The 22,697-nt window shown below is 37.9% G+C and overlaps 1 protein-coding gene across 10 annotated transcripts in view; it reads right to left on the bottom strand.

The window, feature by feature from the left end:
• The window catches only part of CACNA2D3 (calcium voltage-gated channel auxiliary subunit alpha2delta 3), a 414,102-nt gene that overhangs the window by 203,734 nt on the left and 187,671 nt on the right, over positions 1-22,697 (bottom strand). For all 10 annotated transcript variants that reach the window (XR_009487851.1, XR_009487850.1, XM_059856396.1 and 7 more), the window contains 4 exons: positions 10,945-11,076; positions 9,550-9,610; positions 9,313-9,463; positions 1,273-1,347 (listed from right to left, as the gene is read on the bottom strand). Coding sequence is in view for 8 of the 10 variants with exons in the window: in XM_059856396.1 (XP_059712379.1) it covers positions 1,273-1,347; positions 9,313-9,463; positions 9,550-9,610; positions 10,945-11,076 (419 nt within the window). In the remaining 2 variants the exon portion in view is untranslated. The remainder of the gene's footprint in view (positions 1-1,272; positions 1,348-9,312; positions 9,464-9,549; positions 9,611-10,944; positions 11,077-22,697) is intronic.

Genomic DNA, 22,697 nt, shown 5'->3' with positions numbered 1-22,697 from the left:
ATTTGATGTACCCACAATAAAGTGCTTGTTTAGAAAGCTGCATCACAATTCACAAATGAGGGACTTCAGCATTAAATTATTAAAAACAATTCATGCCCACATAGCAACCAAATGATATTTAGATACCTACAGTGGTAAATATCAAATATATACAAGTAGGAGCCCATGAAGAATAATTTCTGTAGGACATAGATAAAATGCAAAGAACTCTTGGGAGAGATACAACGGAGTAAAGATCAGCATATCAATATCAAGAATCATTTGTCTTGGTAAACATAAGAGACCAGCAGTGACACACCCCAAAGGGTGTTTTCAGAGCTGTGTTCTCTGCTACCTGTAACAGATCAATGACCACGGGAGCACAAGTGAAGTACCACACACTTGTGGGTGTGAGCTGAAACTTTTCTGTTCACTTTCTTTTAGTGAAAATAGAAACTACTTAAAGACTAGGACTGCTCCAGCCATAGGCCAGACTCAGGACAGAAGGACAAACCACTCTAAGACAGGAAGCCTTAGCAAGGAAGAAGTGGTATAAAAACAGACAAGGCTCATTTTAGCAGGTCTTTCCCACTCCAAGAGTCACAGGGCTTTTCAGCCATCATATTTCAGAATTTCACATGGCATAAACAATTTACCTCAGCTCCTAAAGTCTGCCTGCACAGAACCACTGAAGAAAAGTGGCAGGCAGTAAACTAAACTTCAAGATACAGATTCACACTGCAATCTCTCTTCAAATAAAATTTGCACTGTAGTCAGCATAATGGGGTTTGTTTCCTAAAACATTCTAGCAGGATGAAACTAATCTGAACATTTTCACGGGACAATCTTGAGTGAGTACATTATTACATTGACAGACCTGTCTGGAGTGTTAAATTCTTTTATTCTTGTAGTATTACATTTGTTTGGAGATTTTGCTTCATTTTTAGTGTTACTTTGAGTTAAGAATGCAATCTCTTCCTCAGTAAATTTTGTTAACAGAATGATAGTTCAATTTAAAGGGGTTGAAATACTTTCCTTAAAATAATTACCAAACTTTATTACCAGTATATTTTCAGTGACTCCTGCAATTTCCCATTAAGTTTATTCAACCAAATTGACTAGGAGATTATTTCTTTCTTTCTGTGGAGTCACACACAACCCTTTGAAACGGCATGAGTAGAATAATTAATAAATTTTAATAAAGGAATGCATTGTACTAGGAAAAGATCATTCTAGCACATTGTCACCCACTGCATCCCAGCTCTCCACTGTTTTGTTACTTTCATTCCTTACCTCTTTGTTGGCTCTGTCTGCTTGAACTAATGTTCCATTCAGACACGGCTCTACATAGTGCAGTTCTTCATTATACTACAGAGGAAAATACAAAGTATGATCAAAAATTTAATTAAAAGCTTGGAAGATACGAGTCAATTTAATGACTTAGAACTACAGTGAATAAAATTTGCACAGAAAGCCACAACAAAAGGATTTTGTTCATTTTTAAAAGCTGGCTGAGATATTTCTTTTCCTTTTACATGATTCTTAATTTTTCAGGGGTTTCTACTTCTAAAGGAGCATTGAATGGATGCTAAAACTCAGGTGGACTTAAGGGTACTATATACCACTAGCTGGCAAAAATATCCCTCAAATTGAAATCTGGATAATATTAAGAGATCATGTTTGATACATCTCATGCAACTCATAATTAACTCATAATTCTTTTCTAGATATAAGAAAACTCCTGAAAAATATTTATGGCACTGTTAACATTTTAAAAGGTTAATACTGAAATAACTACACCAAAAATAACTCTGTAAATTGAATCAATCCTGTAAATGACTGACAATTTTCAAAATTTCAGTCAAGCAGAGATGGGTATTGTACACAAAGTCAAGAATATGTGACAGATCTTGAAGGAATTATCTATTTTTCTCACAAGGTGTAAGCTGCATAGCTTAGTCCTACATTCAGAAGCAACCTAAGCATGAAAAAAAAAAAAAAAAAGAAAACTCCTCTTCAGTCAATAGAACTTGTAACAATTGATTGACTGGAATTTGAAATTTGAGCTTGTTTCAATCTTTTAAACCTTTCAACACAGGTCACATTAATAAAGCAGTACCCCCAACAAATCATTTTCTAGATAGAGCCTTAACTGAATTCCTTCTCCTGCTAATTTAATCTCCTTTAGCAGTAGATGACTTTATAAGTTATCACAGATCAAACTGTATGCACTTTGCATCTAGGCTTTAGGTGGTTTCATCCTTTCATAAAGGATTAATTGAATCAGAACATCCACAGTAAACAACACAAAAAGAATCAGGGAAAACATTTCATTAAATTAATGTAAGCATTTACTCCCTTCTTCCTCCACCTCAGTGGGAATAAAGAAAGCCCTCCAATGAGTGACTCGTAACAAAAAGCTGCTTAGGCAAGGGTCTCTGTCACTGTGAATTCTCACTGTCTCTCTCTGCCTGTAGCTCCAAATTTGTTCCACTCCCTTCAGTTTAACACCACTGCTCTCTACAGCACAGCCCCTGGAACCTGATCCACTTTGGACACCTGTCGTCACCATTCATTCCAGCAGTGCTCTTCTCACCACATTCATCAGCACATAATTACTCCTGCACAGGGAAGAGGATTTAATTTGAACTGCATGGAGGCACTGTGCCAGACTCAGTCCTCAGCTATAAGGGAATACAAACCCAGAGTAACTTGCTATTGCTGGATATACAGATGATTTATATCAGCATCAGCATAGGAACTGTTATACAGAAAGAAGCAAAAAATACTTTAATGAAATATACACAATTTCTGCAGCAGATTTGCATGCTTCCTAATTGTTTTATTGCCATCAGTGTTATTTCAATGTGTGAGAGTGTATGGACTTTTCCATTGTTCCATAGGTAACACAAAGTACAAGGCAAAGGAGTTCAGAGTCACTGAGTGTGCCATGTGCATCTCAGCCTCACAGCAGTTTATTGATCTGATAAATGATGTACTTGCCCCTGTAGTTTCTCTCTTCAGACTGCTTTCCAATCTATCTCCTGAGAGTCATTGCAAAATAATAATGCCAAATCTACACAGCATCTCTTATTATAGTCCAAAGTCCAGACCATACTCCATTCTATCATAAAAAATAAAATACTGAAAATCTGTGGCACTCTGGTACACCAGCCCCTACTCCCAAGCTTTTTTCTGGCCATACACAGGTTTTTCTCAATATGTTCTTCAATCAAGATACTTTCCAGTTCAGCCTGTTTTATCTCTGCAGCTGTCACTGGAAACTACAAGAGCATTCATATTTATCTTTATATCATACCAGGCACGGTGTCTGCAGCTGGCCAACGTGCAATAAAATGCTAAATGCTCAAACACTTGCATATAAGTAAACTCAAGGTTTCATAATTTTGTTGCAACACCACTTTTTTTTCTTTTAAATGTCTATAACCAGCAGAAAATAAAGGAAGAAACTTCCTACTCTAGCAAGCCTTGCATCTAAATAGTTGCAGTTTCTGTCCACTAGGTTTCTATAAGATTTGACAACTATTTTGAGTATTTATATTATAAATATTATGTAATGGTGTTCTAAGAGAACAAGCATAACTTGTAAATATTCTCTGAGTTATGCATCTACTGTACAGGTATAAGTGAAAGCACAGTAAGAAAAATCTTTATATAAAAAGTGTAGAAGCTTCTTAAGGTTTGAATTCTTGCAAGGGTGCATTTTAATAACCTCTTTTAATTGTTATCTCTTTACTAATTGGATACACTTTCTAATAATTGTTTAAAATCTCAAATATAATAAGATCAAAAAATTGACTGGATAGAATTATTTCAGTCCCTGATGAAATTCCCATAACAGCATCTGCCTAAGTCCACAAAAACTGGACTTGTGATGTAACATGGCATCACTGAAACAATAACAATTGAAACAATAACATTGAAACACTGCATTCAAACAGTGTTTGCTACTTAAACTTGCATGTCCACTTGATAAAATCTTTAGTACAGCTGTAACATTCTTGTAAAACACCTAACTTCTGCTTCCTAGCATACATTTGATTTCTTTGCCCTGGTCATAGGGTGATTTATAGTGGTATTGGTGATGCTTTTCTTTTAATTGTGTCAAATCTTTAAAGTGCAAAAAGTGAAGAAATTCACCCCTCCTCCACCTCCTCACTACCCCCATCAGTAATTTGGCCTTAGTCCTGCATTTCTTCTGACATTTGAAATTTTGTATTTAGTGAAATGACTTCCTGATCTGATTAACAACTGCTGACTTCTCCAGCAATGCCCAGTAAAGATGTCTTGTTAATTCACCTAGTGCAAGCCTGCATTTGGCTTTTCAAGAGATCCTGCATTATATTGTTTTCTCACATTTCCCAGTGCTCCATGTCCCATTCCTCCTTACCCTGGCATGTGACATCTTTGCACATGCCAGCAGTAGCTGGGAGAGCTGATACCTGCACAATAGCTGGGAATAGCCTGGGTTTTGCTGAGGGGAGGGAAGTAAAAATTAATTACCTTCCTTTCTGACCTCCTCTTCCAAAACCCTGGGTTACCCTTGTAATTTAAACATGTAATTACATTGATATTTATTATTTTGTTTACGTAGTTATAGTTATCTATCTTATTACTTCACATTATTTTGTCCCTCTTCTTATTTCTGTGCACAATAGGCATAAAAATGTAAGCAGGCTAAAATGTGGACTAAGACAAACAACACAGTTATTTAGAGAGCTGTGGGCCTACATTCTATAATAAGATACAATTCATATTCTAAAAATTATATATATATGGTTTTAGCACACCTACTCAAGTAGTATACATCTTCCTTAGCATTTTCCATTTTTCTTCTCTGTCACATTTAAACTGCCCAGCACAAGATCCACAGAAATAAATTAAATTTCCATTTTGTTGTGCAACAATACACAGATAAAAGATTCACATTATATTATATTCAGCTATCCAATTCAGCCCAGCCTAAGAAGTCAATGCAGAAAAGGAACCAAAGGAATTGGTGTTTCAATAGTTTACTGTGCCAAACAAGCACAAACAAATGGCACACAAGCAAGGGCCACTGCTGGGAGACTTCATACAGAAGTGCATTTTGGCTGCCTCTCTTTGTCAGCCAGCTCACACATCAGCTCTACAGAATCTGATTATCCAGGCAGACTGAAAAGTAAATTTATCCATGGTCTATTCCGTAGGAATTAAAAAAAAAAAGAGACTATTTATATCTATTTATATTGGAAAGTTCTACATATTAATACTGGGAGCTATACTACTTCACTTTGAATTAAAAAATACTTTTATTCTAATCAATTTTGCTAAAAGGGTGTGTCTAAAGCAGTAAAGTTAATTTAACATTCTTGGCTCAGTTAATATTTTGCTAATTCAGTGTAGAGTTTGTATAAAAGCATTTTAAAAATTTCAGCATTTGACAAAATTAGTACTCGCTTTATGATAATGTTGTTAATTTAATGCTTGACTTGGAATTATACTTCAAAGTGAATTGGAAAAACATGCCTTTTCTCTTGCTGTTGCAGATATCTCTGTTCATGCACCAGTGAACTGACCTTAAATTTTAACATAGGCAGCACAAAATCGCTCTTGTATTTCAATAATTTTTTCTGCAATTCAATCATCTAGTCCATCAGTTTCAGATGGATATTGCAACGATCTACCCATGAAAGCTAAAGTGATCTTTAACATTATCCTTTTATGTTTATTTTCTGGAAAGCCCTGCAGTGAATTCTGCTTTCTGATGTATACATTTATATCTATCTATATGTATACAGAAATACATGCAAGTATTGTAAGTACAGGCAGTTTGTCCAGATTTCCCACACTAATAAAGCTCTTATTCCACTTCAGATTTGGGGCTGGGGAGAGAGGGGATCCTTGGCCATTTGTCTGAGACTTGCAGATGCCCAGGAGCCCACACAGAGCAACAATTTGGAGTGGTCTCTCAGAGAGGTCAGTCTGAGCAGGGCTCAGCTGTGTGCTGTGTGAAGGTTCAGTCTCCCCCATCAGGGCACAGCAGACCCATTTTTGCACACACTGCACAGCTGGACAGCTCTGGAGACAGAGGGGATCTGCTCCTACAGAGGGGATTTCTTGGACTGACATATGTGTATCCTACCTTCACATGAAACTGCTGTCACATCAGCAGGCTGTGCCTGAATTACAAAGAGTAAGATGCAATCTCACTCAAACATTTGTCTGTAGATAAAAGCTGTATGGGATTTTCAGTGCTTTCACACCAAGCAGCCTCTTGTGTGGGCTTTGTTGTCTCGTGTTTTGATCACTGGAACATCTCTGCTCTTGACAAATTTCATTTGCCCTGCTGGCACTTGCTCAAAGCAATGCCTCAGAAGCAATTTCTGCAGATAACATAAATCACAGTGGCTGGCTTTGCTGGGTCCCCTCACTGTGTCTTTCCCACAGCACACTTTGAAAGCAGTTCATGGTTCAGCCCCAGCCTACCTGTGCCATTCCTCTCTGAAAGGCCCACTCCCTTCTCCACAGCACGTCTCTCTTGCTAGTTTGTTCTATTTTCAAGCAAACAAATTTTTTGTTTGTTTACACTGTTATTTTTTGCCTTGTGAGAGAGCAAGAGGAAGCTGAGTCAGGGGAAGTTTAGATTATATACCAGGAAAGGATTTTTCACCCAGAGGGTGGTTGAAGAGTGTTGAATAGGCTCCCCAGGGGAGTGGCCACAGCACCAAGCCTGTCACAGTTCAAGGAATGTTTGGACAATGCTCTCAGGCACGTGGTGGGAGATTCTTGGGGTGTCCTGTGCAGGGCCAGGAGTTGGACATGATGAGGCTGATGGATGCCTTCTAACTCAGCATATTCTATTATTCCCTGACTTAGTATAAAACAGCTCCCTACAAACTCTTCCTGCAGAAGCCCAAGGCAACAGGACAGCTCTTTACCCCCTCTCCAACACTCCTGTCATGCTCTCCTTGGTGCCCTACATTTCTGTGGTACCTCTGTCAATGCAATGAACACCTTCAGGTTCATTTCAGCCTCCTAATGAAATTAAACAGCTGAGCTCATAAGCACAAAAACACATTCACCATTGCTGTTTCTACTTATTTAAAAAAACACACACATATCTTTCCTAAAAGAGGTTCTAGAGAGGACAGAACCTAGAGAGGAAAATATTACCTCAGACAAATAGCACAATAATTAGGTTTCTTCCTAGAAATTCAGAATTGCTGACACTAGGCAAGCACAGCAGGAGGGCTGCAGTGTGGGAGAGGGCCACAAAGTGCCCTGTGCCCTCCCAGCCTGCACCAGCCGTGGCTGGAGACACTGCAAGGAGCCCAAGTGCAGGCACAGCAGCCTGGGGGCTGTGGTGTCTGGAAAGAGCCATCAGCAGCTGGGAACAGCTGGAAACACAGCTGGGAAGCTGCCATGGTGAAAGGGGTGTGCTGCTGGGCACCACGGGCTGTGGGTGACCCGTGGCAGGGTGAGGACAGCGCTGAGGGAGCCAGGCTGAGGTGGGGACAGGGGTGACCCAGCTGAAGGGACAACAGGGAGAGGGAAGGGGCAGTGAGAAGCTGCAGAGACAGAGCTGCTGCTGCCAAGCAGCCCTTGGCTCAGCTGCCTGGTGCTCCCCCTGAGAGGGGAGAGGCTGAGGGGCAGCCGAGGTGCTGGGACTGGCCCCACGGAGGGCTCGGGCACAATTTCAGCCTGGGCAGCTGGGAGGAAAGGCTCAGGGGGGTGATTCTTTCCTTTTCTCAACACAAAGTCAGGGTTGACAAGCTTGTGCAATTTGACAATAAGTAATGTAAAAAATTCCATGACTCCATGATGTTTTACATGCAGCTCAGTTCATTTTCAAATGAGCTTTAAATTGGAAAAAGTGATAATTAGCTTTTTCATACTTGCTTTTTAAAAAAGTATTTGCACAATATTACCACTGTACAATTTAGGCAAAATCATTAGTTTGGATTCAATTTACATATGTTTTTACTTTTTATTTTTTGTTGTTATAGATGAGCCTTTTGATTTTCTCAAAGTAAAATTTTCACTTAGAAAACCAACTTTTCTTTTTTCTTCCTACATAATTCACAGTAACTGTTACAACTACTGATAAACACAGATTAAACACCAGAAAATGGCTGGTCAGGCATCTTAGTAATTATTCTAGTTGAAACATTCTTTTAACTTACAGAAGTTATTTCGATTACAGTTAATCACATTTTTTTAAAGGACAGTAAATCTTTTTTTGATAAAGTATGTAATTATATCTTTATACAACATGAGTTTCTGCTAATTATGCAATTATCATGCAAAGAGATTAATATGACAGTCTGAACTGCTGGCTATGTGTTAAAAACACAGTATATGTAGATATACTTCATGCACATATACTCCATTTTCTGTACAATCTCAGTGATTTACACCTGCATCTCTGGGGTCATTTAATTTAGTTAATTTAAGTGTCCTTAAAAAGGACACTTCTCTTGTAGCAAGAAAACAAAAAGGCCAAAATCTTCCTTATAGTCAAGAAGTTGAAGACATTTACACATTGGAGAAAACCCTTTTTTTTTACAAAGTATTAGCAAGAGAATATCAGCAAAAGAAAATTTATGTAAAACCAGTTCCTCCTCCCTTCCCTCCCCTGCAAATCATAGTTCTGATGTCAGTGTTGGATTTGTTGAAGTCATCCTTACCCACAAGATTAACCCCATTACTCTTAAGTACAGTAAAATCAGCTTCTTGTCACAGCTTTAAGACTTGCACCTGTTCCATGGAAAACTCACCTGTACACAAGGGGAGCCACTGAGATCTGATCTCTCCCTGCTGTGAAACACCAGCAGCCCCTCTACACAACTTACACAGACACACATTTCAGACCAGGAACATGGAGCAGTTATGCTGGCATTTTATCATGCCATGCAAGCCTTAGAAAAAGCTAAAATCTGACTCTGTTAATCCTTACATTTTACCCATTTTGCAATTTGCACTGTACTGCAGAAGCTGAGGGGGAAAGCAGACACACTCTGAAGTTAAAAGTTAAAGTAATATACAAAGTTCAAGCAAACTAAAAAAAAATTGTATATAACTATTCTTTGCAACCCCAGACTAAAGACTACTTCTTTAAAGGGTTTCAAATTGCAAGTCACAGACAAACAGCCCAAAATCTCTGACACTTGAAGAATCCAACACTGAAAAGACAAATGTGTCTGTCCAGCGGGTTCAGATGTCACCCATCACCTGTCTGCAGCATTTTTCAAGTGGCTTGAGCAAAACATGACAGATAACAAGAAATGATGGAAGAAAAATAGTAAAAAAACCAAATCCTGAGACACTCACAGCAATTATATTGAAGAAGTCATCATCTCCAAGGGTATCCAAAATAGATGAAACTGTCTGTTTTGCAATAGTCAGGCGAAGCCCTTTCATGCTGCCACTGACATCCACTAAAATTACCACATCTTTTGGAGAAGTGGCTGCCTGGATGTACCTGAGATGAAAGATAAAACTGCTTTCAAATTCTGAACTTTTCATCATTTCAAATTTCTTAAACACTAGCAGTCATCAATTGCCTACCACTTTCTGTTTCTGCAGTCAAATGCAATGACTCCATTCTCATCAGGTTCCCATTTAATTCCTGTTGTAAAAAAGAGAGGATAAAATATTAAATTAAATTTTCACAGTACCTGTGGAAAATGTGTCTGTGGTATTGGGACTAAGGAGCAGTTAATGGAGTTTCATACTTTAATCTAACAGGTTGTGCCATCATAGCATAGGAAATACTGGGGGGGAGAAAAGTTCCTAAAATAGGGCAACCAGAAGTAATTTTTTTCCTCACTCCTTTTTAGCCTACTGTAAGGTGAAAGCTCTTCAGGCCTGCCATGTTCATGGCACTATTTTCACAAAATTCTTGCCCTTCTTGGTCTTTGGTGCTGGAAAGCTTCATCACATCTTGCCAAGTCCTTTCCAGACCTTGAGCACTTCTGACCCATGGCTGCCTCCAGCAGCTGCCCTTACACTACCTGCTTCACTCACAGGTCATACTCTGAATTTTCACATCACTATGAAGAGGTGACATCTCCTGGTTGTGGGTCAGAAGAAATATGATAAAAAAATCTCCAAGGAAAAAAAAATGACAGGGGAACTCTTCCTGCTTTTTACACTCATTTTCCAGCACAAAACAAGAAATAGCCTTGGAAATAAGGACTAACATTTGAAATATCATGGAGCTTGGGAACTGAAATCTAATCTAAAACTAACACAGATGTAGTAGCCATTACTCTCAGCCACTTTCAGTCATACAGACTTACAGTGAACTTGCTTAAACTCAAGACTTAGAGAAACATGGGTTGCTAAACCACATCAGCCAAAGGAACAAAACCCACTGTGAGCCTGGTTCAAAGTTACAGAAGCTGAGATTCAGTTTATTTAACCCCATAGTTTATTATAATGGGGTAAATTTTGTATAAGATTAAACAGGAAACTTAATAGGCAACAATTTAAGTTTTAACCAATTTCTATAGAAATAATTCAAGTGATGTGATTGTATTTTATTACAACTGGTGTGAAAATAAACTTCCAAACAAGTTTTTTAAATTTTTTGATGTAAATCTGCTGGGTTAAGTGGAAGTTTAAAAATAAAACAACAAATAATGATGAAGTCCTACTGTGTGTATTGATAGAGAACATAATTCAAGCTTAGTACTATATGAAGGCTCTAATCCTTTTGCTCTCCTTCTCACAGCCTGTTTAGAAGTTATTTTTCACATCTGTATATTCTATCTGAATAGAAATTTTTATGAGTACATGAGTTACCATGAGGGTTTCACCTCCAAATATAAATTGGTAGAAAAAAACCTCAAAATTTTCAAAATGTTGATTGGAAATCTCTCTTAGAACTAGATGAAGTAAAATTAAACCTGCAAGCCAAGGAATTCTTTCTTGTATTTTAAGAACTTCTCTTCTTCCTACCTGGATATTGCCTGAAAAATCCTTTTGCACTCCCAAAGTACTGCCAGATGAGAGAAGGGTCACGATCAAAGTTATCAACAAACACCTTATTTAAAGATTCTGACCAATAAACTCCATTGACTATGGCTGGATCTGGAAAAAAATAAAGAACACATACACAATGAAAAGTGATTTTGTGAAGTAGAATCCCATAAATTCTACCATCTTCAGCTTCTTCAATATCCAAAAGTCTATTGACTGAAAACTGTCGCAAAATGGTTTTAGTTTTCTTTGTCAAATAAGTGATCCAAAATGACTAATTCAACTAAAGAACAGAAGTATGGCTCAAATACAACAGAGAAACCTGGCACTATTTTTTAGATAAGTTAGAATTGCTCTTTAGAGCATCTATCTTGAGCCACCACGTTGCTTCTTCTGGAGAACATAAATAACTCAACCTAATTTAGATTATTTACTCAATGTACCTTCCCTAAATGCATGGAATGTCTCATGGCAACACTTTATTTTTTTAACATTAAATTTGGTAATGTTTGAAAGCTCTCATGTTGGAACAGAAAGTGAAATACCTTTTACTTTGCACTTGAATATGCATAAAAACACATCTCATTACAAATACCACTAGTTGCTATTTGGAAAACACTGAACACACATTCCACAACAATTACCCAATTAGTTTTTATTTCCATAGAAAGAGAACTACAAAGCAAATCCTTGATGCTGAAACTGTTCTGTTTAAGACGTCCCCATCCATCAGTCCCTGAGACCCCAGGCTGCTCAAGTGTGTCCTTTAGCTGCAGATTTAATTCAATAGTGGGAAATGAGAAATCAATGAACATGTCTTAGAAAGTTACTGGATTTCAAACTGTGAATTTTGAAAGGTGAGAAACAATTAAGATACAGGATATTCCCAGTTCAATCTTATATGAAGTCAGCAGAACAGAAAGGAAAAAACCAGAAGTGAAATCACAGATGCATTATTTAATTTGCAAAAGTGTGCATACATGAATACACAGTAACATTTGCTCAAGCATTTGAAATAAAGCAGCCATTAGTTTGCAAAATAATGTCACTGTACTGATTCCAGAAGATTGCTTCAAATGTGATTTTAATGGAGTGGAAAAAAGGCAAATTGTTATCTTCCCCTGCATTCATCAAGAAAAAACAGCAGAAAAATGGAAATGTCTCAGCTACACAACTTTGCATGTTGCTTTCACCTAAATATTTAGGTTTATATAGAAGAAATGCTGAAAAAGCAAGGTCAACAAAACAGATCTTATTTTTAAAACACATGGAGTGCAGTTACTTGTTTCTCTAGAAGATGACATACACACTTATAATCTGCCCCACCAGACACACGTCAAACAAGCTGATGCCACTGGTCCAAGGGCACTAACTTCAGTCCTGCCTTGCTGGCAAAGCACATTGCCCAGTGGTTTCCCAATCTGTAGTGACTCCAAGAATGAGCTGTGACCTGAACATCACAAATCAGCTCTCAAGACTGAGATCTGTCATTGGTTCGTAAAAATATTCTCCTACATCAACATCGCAAAATATCAGCCCATTGTTCAGCATTTAGACATTACCTGAGCATTAAAATGAGAATTCTGTTCCTCAGCCCACAGGAACTTCTCAGTACCAGTTCAAAAACTGATATTCTGATTCTGCTCCTATACTTCATGTACAATGGAGTACCCAAATCACTAAAAATTGCAGTGGCACTGTTGAATCAGCATCACTATCCTGAGATAGGGCAATAAGTTTAATTCATCTTTGAAAAGAGTGACCAAGTTCAGAGGGTTGGGGTTTTGTTCTTTTACTTTTCCTGGTGTTGCTAGAAAGGTCTGTTTAGAGAACAGAAAGAGAAGACTCCATTTCTCAAGCTTCCAGAGGGCTATAGGTTCTTTATATGCCCTGCAGTCATCAGGATTAAAGAAAAGCCAAAGAAATCAAACAGAATAATTTCATATTAATTTATATTTAAAATACCCTGCAGTGCTTTTTAGCAGCTTATGTTTGGATGTCATTCCAAGACTGCCCATTGTACTTTGGTATTTAAGTTTTATCAATTCACTGGATGTCTCCTATCCTGGATTCCTCTGGGCCTTAGTTTTAATGTCCTTTCCTAATGAATCAGAGCTCTAATGCCACTCATGAGCAGAACCCTCTGCCTCCCAACCCAATGACAATTTTTTTTGAATTCTATCTGCATTCCAGTTCCATAAGGTTATGGCACAACTTTAGTCATTCACCTCTCAAGTTCTGAATTGAAGTACTTCCAGTAGCATATCAAATAAATATGTGTCTATAAAAAATACAAATATAAATCACTTTTAAAAAATCATATTGAAATATCCACAGGTAATTTAAATTAATATTTTTAGACCATCGGTGAAGAGTCACTTTAACATGTTTATATATCCATATTACAGATTAGAGAACTCCATGGAAATAAAATTGGGTCTGGTGGAGTCCATATTCTGCATTAGGCTGACAACACTCACCATCCAACTCCTGATCACTCTAAACATTAATCCCATGACTCTGAAACTAACAGACTTACTTTTTAGTTGGAAGGAGCATAAAGGAGGCATTTTAAATAAGAGGGCACAATTAAAATGTGACCTATGCTCACTGTATTCCTTCAAAATGAAAGCTGGTGATAATTCCCTGCCTTCCCACACCCTGCATGTCTGTTATGCTGGCTGTCCTTCTTACAATATATCAAGTTACATTTTAGGCACCAACCACTTCAATAAAAGAAGCAAATAGGGCTACAATCAGTTTGATCCTTGTAATACAAGGAAAAGTGGTGTAGGGACAAATGTAGCCACAGAACAAAACAGCAAACCTGGAAGTCATGAGTCTCTGCTGGCTGCTGCACCTTCAGGCAGAGATTTCACTCTGGATCTCTTTGTTCTGAACTTTATACCACTGCTACGTGGGTGCATCTCTGTCCACATGCACCACCCCAAATACAGCTGCATTTCTGACCATATGTCCCATTAAATCAATCATCATCTAATAACCTGTTTGTTTAACTTGTTCCGGGCAATTTCCAATTTTAGTAATTCCAGAAAACTGTTTAAATTCCCCTAGTACATCATTTAGAAGCAGTATTCTTAAGTTTTTCAGTTACTGTGAGAATCATCTGCATCCCCCAGATAGTAAAATGTCAATGGTGGCAAATTAATCTGTGAGAATATTCAGAAATTTGGTGAGAAATTAAAAAAAATATATATATAAAGCTTAATATAAATGCAAAATCATCAATGCGGTGTTATGGGGCTCGAAGATAATAAATGGAAATAGCTTTCACCACAGTTCTTGAAATATGATTTCTGCTTTTGCTTCCTGGCAGATAAAATACAATAAAATATTCCCTTTCCCATGTCTTTTAGATGAGCTGGTTTGCAATTATATGGGATTTTGCTGCACCATTGTTTGTTGTAGGTGTTGCCTGTTTTTACTGACATTTAACATAAATCCAGCCTCCAGGAAAATAAGTACAGTGACACAAAACTGAAATGAGATTGCCAAAGAACAGTACAAATGCATGTAGCAATTAAGTGGCTGTCACAGATCCTGCTGGCCCAAAAAGGACTGAACAAAGGTAAGGAAGGGGCACAGGCTAAAAGATGTGCAACAGCCAAAGGTAATGACTTTTTCAATGTCCACAGAATCCAGAGTATGGAACAAAACTAATACTTACACAACCCATTTTGCATTTCAATTATTGCAGCACGTTTTTACAGAAAATAAGGGAAAACACTGAGGAACTCAGTAACTATGAAGAATGTTCTCTTTCCTGCCATATTCTGCTTTATTCTCAAGCAAAGAAAAGTTTCTAAAGATCTTTAGTCTTTTCTCCCTATTCTATTCCTTTTGTGATATGATCATTACTTTCCCCTGGAAATCTGTCAGAAAGGCTGGCATTGGAAATGATCTTCCCTCCTGTAATATCTGACAGCCTCAGCAGCTGCCCTAACTGCAGAGCAGCTCTGTCCTACCACAGAGCAATGCAAGCACAGCCTAAGGGCCCAAGCACTGGAAAAGGAATGCAAAATCCTGCACTTTTTCTGGCTCAGAGATAGCAACAATATTAGCTTAGTTTTTATGACATTGACAACATATTTAGTCTGGTCATATTTTAAAGAATAACAAAATCACATACTTTGCTGGGACATATACCAACAATCTAATAATTACACTACTCAACACTAATATGAATGCTTTTCAGGGTGGTCCAGCAGACTCAAGAGCTGGGGCTGGATGCCAGTTTTGGCAACTGCCTTCACTTTTTTCTCTCTCTTCCCCTCTCTCTGACTCCAGGGTAATGTGGATGCATCAGCTCACAGATCAAAGCATCTGGCCATCTGTAGACATAAAAGAAGGTGTTTGTCCATTTTGCTTCATGTGCTGGGAACTGTTCACCAATGTCAGAAATCACATTCCCTCCTTGCAGGAATATGGGATGCTAAAGGCTTCCAGTACGTGACTGCATAAAGGCATAGCAGTAGGCATGCAGTGCCTTCATCTTCCAACATTGCCCTAATAACTTCACCCTTCTCCTTTGAAGTGGCAGCAGAAGAGCTGCAGTATGGCCAGATGTGTTTATTTTTTATGCTGAGTTTCATGAGTGCATTTGGGTGATGCTTTGTATTGTTTTGTGGTATGGGGGGGTATAGTGTTCTTTTTTTTTTGTTTGATGGGGGAGGTGTGGAGGTGTTTTTTTTTGTTTTTTTTTTAATGAATGAGATGGACTGAGATTCAACTTAATTAGTTGAAAGCCAGAATTACAACTTAATTAGTTCTGAAAGCCAGAATTACAGCTGCAAACTCCTCTCTAACAGCATTCTGGGATACAGATTCATTTCTGTCTCCAAAGGGCTTGCCTTCTCATGGGTTACAGAAAATGTCCTGCAGCAAATCAGTGGCAATTTGAGCCCACTTCACCCATTTGGAGCTTGCCTGGCTGGACTTTGCCTAACTTCTCAGATGTAACAGCTAAAAGCAAACAGTGTGGGGGCTGAGCAGTGGGCAGGTTAGAGAAAAGCTCTGGAAACAGCATTTAGGCACCAGCTATGAAAACTGAATAGAAACTTCTGTTCTAATTTAAAGGAGAAACTCAGAGCAGAAGTCAAGGGCATCCCAGAACAAAATAGAAAGATTCTGTTTTACTAGAGCTGTTGTCCCAGAATCCAGGTATATGGGGCAGTTAGACCTGTCTCCAACGTGCCCCTAATAGATGGGACTGCCCACCCAGCAATTGCTTTGAGCTGAGAGCAGAAGTCAAAAGTCAGTCATCCTGATAGATAAATTAATTCATGTTACTGCAGACAGGGTATTTCTGTATTTTCAGTGGAACATACTCATTTCCACACTTCTGCATGATACAAATTGAGGATTGTGAAAAATGAAAGGACTGTAAGAAAATACAACACCACAGAACTATAAGATGCCACAATGTAAAGAGAAAGGGTGAACAACATGGAAAACAGCTGACAGAAATGGTTTTCCAAGTGGAAAAGAGAAAACAAATTTTGAGAATGCAGGAATTAAGCAAATTGAACAGAAGCCTTTTTTGCAGTATTCATGATTAATTTTGCTTCTGTGATGAAAATGCAATGGATATTGCATTTTCATCACAGAGCAAAATTAGTCATGAATACTGCAAAAAAAAAAGGGGCCAGTTCTAACACACAGCAAGCATGAATTTCTGCACAGTCTGATGGAAGAGTAACTATCAGCAGCCAGGAAATTCAAACTTCTGGCAAGTGGCAGACCAGGAAAAGTGTCACAACAAGCAATAGAGGAAGCCAGTGGAACATACTGCAAAGCAGGGGAAAAGAAAGCAAATGTGACTGCTGCTGAATCCAGCCAAGTGTGCATATTTAATGCACAACACAGCAAAAGGGACAATTTTATTCAGAGCTATTGTCAAAGTGATGAATGACAAAGGCAAGGCACAGCCTTGGAAATAAAAGTCATCCTTACAGAAATTTCTCGGGGACAGATCCATCCACCAGTCTTTACAAAAGCCATTTGAAACACAAGACCTTGCAAACCTGTTACCTAGCACTTCACAAAAAATATCCCATTCCTATTGCACAGGTATTCAGAGACAAGGAGTTCCAGGAGCAGGCTGACTTAATGGTACAGCACAGTGCAGCTGGGACCAAAAAATAATGCTTTGAAGGAGGTTCCAAAGTCATCCTGTGTTTATCAACACATCATACTTCTTGCATACAGCAATTGGAGGCATGAAAAGCTTTAGAGAGAAATGTTTTAGCAGGTAAAGTGTATCCCAGTTGCAGTGGGCTATAAAAATAAAGTAAACCTCTCCTGCTCCATTCCTGGGAGCATCACCAGAGTACGAATGTGCAATTATTGGATTTACCAGCACACTTATCTGGTACTATGGCAAATCACCATCTCTTACCCTTTCAGATCAACAGGCCCTTACTTCTCTTGTGCTTTTATAATCCTTGCCCCAAAGACTGTTTGCACAATTTGAGTAAAATGGAAGTTTTACTCATACAAGATATGAAAATGTTCAGCTGGTTATAAAGCCTCTGAAGATAGTAATAAAAACACTGAGCAGATGTACAAATGTATCTTGGGATGAGTACATTACAAAATCCATTATGCATTCTTAAACACTATTTACTCCTTCAGGAATGTGCCAAATAAAAGCTGTGAGACACCTAAATAAACAAAGTATAGTGTAAAAATGTCTTTGTACGTTTTTAGCCAAACAATATTTTGAAACAGTTTATATTCTAGCCAAGCATACTAATGCTTCACCAGCAGAGCAAGCCGCCTCCTTCTTCACACAACACATATCCTGGAAAAACCAAAGGGTCTGGTTAAATGTAGCAGTGTGGAGAAACAGATTATTACAGTATTCTAAAACAGTAGACAGAATGAATATGTATATTTAGATAAACTGTTATTATTCCTTGTCAAATGTCAATCTTCTTCACTACATAGTAAAGTTACAGTTTTTACTTTGCCAGACAACCATTTAATTAATGCTTATTCACTCCTAAAGTTTTCAAAAACCCAGGATTATTGTCTCTTTCTTGTCCTCAAAAGCAACAAGGAAGTAGGGGTGGCATCATGACTGACAGAGGCAGGGCAGGTCAAAAAGCCTCTTAATATTGTACCTGAGATAGTGTTCAGTGACAAACATGCACTGGCTCACATTTGTCAAAAGGCAAAGCCCAGCTCTGAGTAACTAAGCAACAGCAGCTGGATCAGGAGAGGTGGAGAGCAGGGCTTTCTGGAGGAAATACTTCATGTTTCCATGTAGCCTGGATCTGACATCCAGTTGCCATGGTGATGAGGATGTATTAGAAACACACAGATTAGATCCACAGTCAGAGACAGACTAGAACACAGCAAAGATAAAGCATAGTACACATCTTGCATGGCCATGCCAACATTTCCAAAAGGCTTGCTGTTAAAGACAGAGGTTTGAGAGAAAAAAAAATTTAAAAAAAAAAAAATCTGTGAAGCTAAAGCCTTTTCAAGAACAAAGCAGCAGCCTGAGTAAATTCTGGGAATCATATTTGAGGCAGAATTTAAGCAAAACCAGATGGAAGCAGCAGAGAAGTCTGTGCATCTCTGTCCAACAGGCAACAAGAGTTAAAAGAAAGAAATATGGAAAGATTGGACATTCTCTGCAACCTTGATTAAATCTGTTGGACTAAGAAAGCTCCTTTTAAATTAAACAATGTCCAGTGTTAGGAAGACAGTGAAAACACTGTCCTAGAGACCTTAAAATGTGAAGACAAACAATCCAGGGGAAGGATTTCAAAACATAAATATAGTGGTCCAGGACAGTATGCAACCATGAGTACTTAAATAACAGCTCCAGGATGTTGAATGTTCAGAAGCAAAGTCCATAAAATCATATACAATAGTGACAGACAAGATTTTATTTCTTAATTTCACACCTTACAGGAAAATGGCTTTGCATATGTGCTAGCTACAGATTATAATCTTTCTGCATCACTTGAGAAATGATTTTTTTGGAATCTAATATTCTAGAAAATAGGTAATCTCAATTTTGGCAGCCAGTTGGAAGGCATTGATAGGAAAGTATGACTGAATGATATTCATAGCTCTTTTTAAGTATCAAATTGAAAAAACCTTACTTAATCAAAAAATGGTTGTGGTTCATCACATTTCAATATCTTCTAGAGAAGGCATTATTACATGCAGCAGATTTTTTTCCTATGCAAGCAAAACTTTTGATTAGAGTCTGCATTTATTGACTTGTAGTGCATAAACTCATATTTTAACATGCAGTGAGCATCATGCAATGGAAATGCCATTTGACACAGGTAATATTCTTTACCAGTCTCTAAATTGTTCAAGCAAAACTTAAAGAATATTTGTGAATTCCTAGGCAAAGATCTCCTTTTGCAATGTTTTCAGCATTGAAGAAAATATCAATAAGGTAAGCAGAAAAACACAGGCTCCACCTGATGTCTTTTCTATTAAAGACATTGAGGTGAGAATTATTCACAGTTGTCTTCTATTCATATTGTTTGTAAGTAATTTTAAAAGAATTGGTGATTACAAAGGTAGAAAGAGGCAAAGGATGGAAACAATTGGAAGAAAATATCTTGCAATAGAATAAGAGAGGTTTTACATTAAAAGGTGGTAGGTTCAGAGTAGATATAAGGAAGAAATTGTTTACTGTGAAGTTGGTGAGGCACTGGGACAGGTCATTCAGGGTTGGTTGATGTCCCCTCCCTGGAAACATTCCAGGTCAGGCTCTGAGCACCACAATCAAAGGGAAGATGTCCCTGTTCTTTGCAGGGGAATTAGAGTAGATGACCCTTAAAGATCTCTTCCAACCCAAACTGCTCCACAGTCAATCCACAAAACAATAAAAGAGCACACAAATAATTGATTGCCAACTTTCCACAGCAGTAATAACAATAATCCTAACAGAAAGCTTTTAAACAAAGGTTTAACTCACATGATAAAATCTATACTTTCAACAGCCAGTGAAATGATAGATGACAGAGACAAAGGGAGGCACAAAAGACACTGCACATGGGCTGCAAAGAATCATGCCATGAGCAAAGCTGTAGGACAAAGAGATACAGCCTCTTTGTGCAAGGCAGTATTGCAACCTTGTAAAAAAACCCATGGAAAGGAATTGATTGTGAAAATGTGAGCAATAATAAGAATTGGATTGAAAAGCATAGGAAAATATTTATAGTTATCTTGTCCTCAAAATAATGAAGTCCAAATACACCTTAAGAGCTGTAAGGTACTTTTTAATCACTTTTTTTTATAAATCCATTCTAACGCAGAGTGATCATGGTTACAGAGTCAAAACTGTTGTCAGTATTTGAATGTATTCCAAATGCATTGACATGGAATTAGTATTAGCATGGTATTAATTTAAGGAAAAATTAATTTGGACTATTATTAATGAAGGCTTCTTTATCTTTTTACTTATTATTGAACTTTAAAGTGTATTTTAAAGTCATGAACCAATTTTTAAAAACTGGATGGGTTAAAATGGATTTTACAGCTTGATTTACACAGTTTGAGACTCTCAGCAACATATTGTGTGCCTTATGTTTGTGAGTTGAGTTGACATAAACCATATCTCCTGTTGACAGAAACGCTTGAAAATATTCAGGGACTTCAGCATCCATCAGTGAAGAACTCTGCAGTTATGGAAAGCACTGATAAAATTGCTTCCTGTACTTCAGAAACTCCTCAACTGCAGCTCTATCACAGTATCAGGATGAGAAAAACAGATGGAAGACAGTTAAGACAGGCTTTTCTCTAAGTTAAAATTTATATTATTGCTTTTAGTTTTCAAAGCAGCAGATTAACTTCAGACTATATAAATTGATCATCAAATTTTATTTTCCATCCTGATTCTGTCTACTCTGTCACTAAAGACAGAGCAGTATCTTGCACTAAGGCTTCTACTTCATTATCTAAATATATCAGGATAAATACCTGGCAATCTGTAATCCAGTGGAATATTTTTCTTTTGGCCTTTGTTTTGCTTGGTTGGTTTTCTTTCTTCTTTTAATCTCAATTGAAAAAAGGATTTGGAGCAAATAATTTTCACCTGATCATGCACAAACTGTTCTCTTTCCTGTAGCATATGTGTATTTCCTAATTTAACAGAGAACCAGGCCTGACAATGTAAAAATGTAAAAATGTGTAATTTAATGAGGCACCTGGCAGTTTATGATAGCAGAGATTTTATAAAGCCACCAACCTGCTGCTGACAGGTAAAATAAAAAAATCCTCCTTAGTGCCAAAACTGCAACTAGCAGAATTCACAAACCACAGTCACATGTCAGGGGTAGGAAAGAGGGAACTCTTGTTCCCTCTTGTTCCTTCTTTCCTACCCCTGACATCTTGCTCCTACCCCTTCAAATATATTATAGTAGGGAATAAAGATTTCATTGCAAAATTCACAAAAACATGACAGTGAACTCAAAATATAATTCCAAATCACATGGCAGTACTATGAAATATAACTTGCTAGATGATGTGAAAATTCACTCTTTTATAGTGGTAGACATGATGAAATGTCAGAAATAGTTGTAGGTAAACGCTGAGAAATGTATTCAGTATAAATCATGTCAACATTAAAAATAAATCAGTGTAAGCACTGGGCTAAAAGTTCACCTAACTTCCTGAGTTTAACATCTTCATATAAGGAAAAAACTGAAACATTGTTCATTAGTATAAGCCCCCTTCTCCAGTATAATGAAAGCTGGAGAGTAACTTTCCTGACCCAACATTTTTGGGGAAATTTTATGCTTTATTTTGACATATCATTATTAGATTCACCAGTTGATTCTAGCATACTTTCTTCTCCATGCAGAGAGCACAGATCCTCCCTGAATCAGAGCCTAATGCCTTTTAGGTGAGGCAGTTATTGATATCAGGTTTCTAAAAAGAGAAAATGCTCATGAATTACCCTCTGCACATGCCCAGACACTGGTATTGCAATTCAGCTGGAGCAACGGGGGAAAGAAGGAAGGTACCAAAAAGGCATGGATGAAAGATAGTTATTATTGTAGACTTCACAAGTTCATATGGTCCTTTTGTGCATTGCCCACTGCATCTCACTTTTCCACACACCAATCAACATTTCACCTTGGGCACTTCAAACACAGTAATCAATTCTTTTCACAAAGCTCCACGGCAGGAGTGGACATTTCTATGTTCAGACTAATTTGAACAGACATCACTGCAAATCAGCCTGGGAAGAAAAATTTCCAAAACTGAGTCAGTTCAGAGCAAGTCTGTTCATTTGTACCAGCATGGTGCTGCTGTATGTGCACCTCCAAATGGCATTTAAGAGTTTATGTGATATTCACCCCAGGGCTTTACTAGGACTAAAGGGCAAAAAGCCCAAGCTGAAAGATACAGATGTCACAGAATTCTCAAGCACAGGCTTCCATCTCCCCACACAGAGCACAGAAGTTGAGCACCTGTTGAATTTCTGGACCATGAAAATGTAACTCTGTGTTTGACAGTGGCACTTGGGGCTGTGCTGAAGAGACCAGACTGCTGAGCCAGCTCTGAAATGCTTCAATAGTCACAGAGCTTAAAGGGAGAAGCTGTGCCTCAGGCTGTACAATGGAATCTCACTGGAAACAAGCTCTGGGAAAACAGGCAAGCACTAAAAAACTGGTTACAATATCATCCTGGCTCTCAGAAGTGATCTGTGTGCTGTACAAACAAAGGGCAGA

This window comes from Haemorhous mexicanus, chromosome 11 (assembly GCF_027477595.1).
Source record: "Haemorhous mexicanus isolate bHaeMex1 chromosome 11, bHaeMex1.pri, whole genome shotgun sequence".
NCBI lineage: Eukaryota > Metazoa > Chordata > Aves > Passeriformes > Fringillidae > Haemorhous > Haemorhous mexicanus.
The sequence above is the reverse complement of the archived record's forward strand: the minus strand, read 5'-3'. Positions and strand labels throughout refer to the sequence as shown.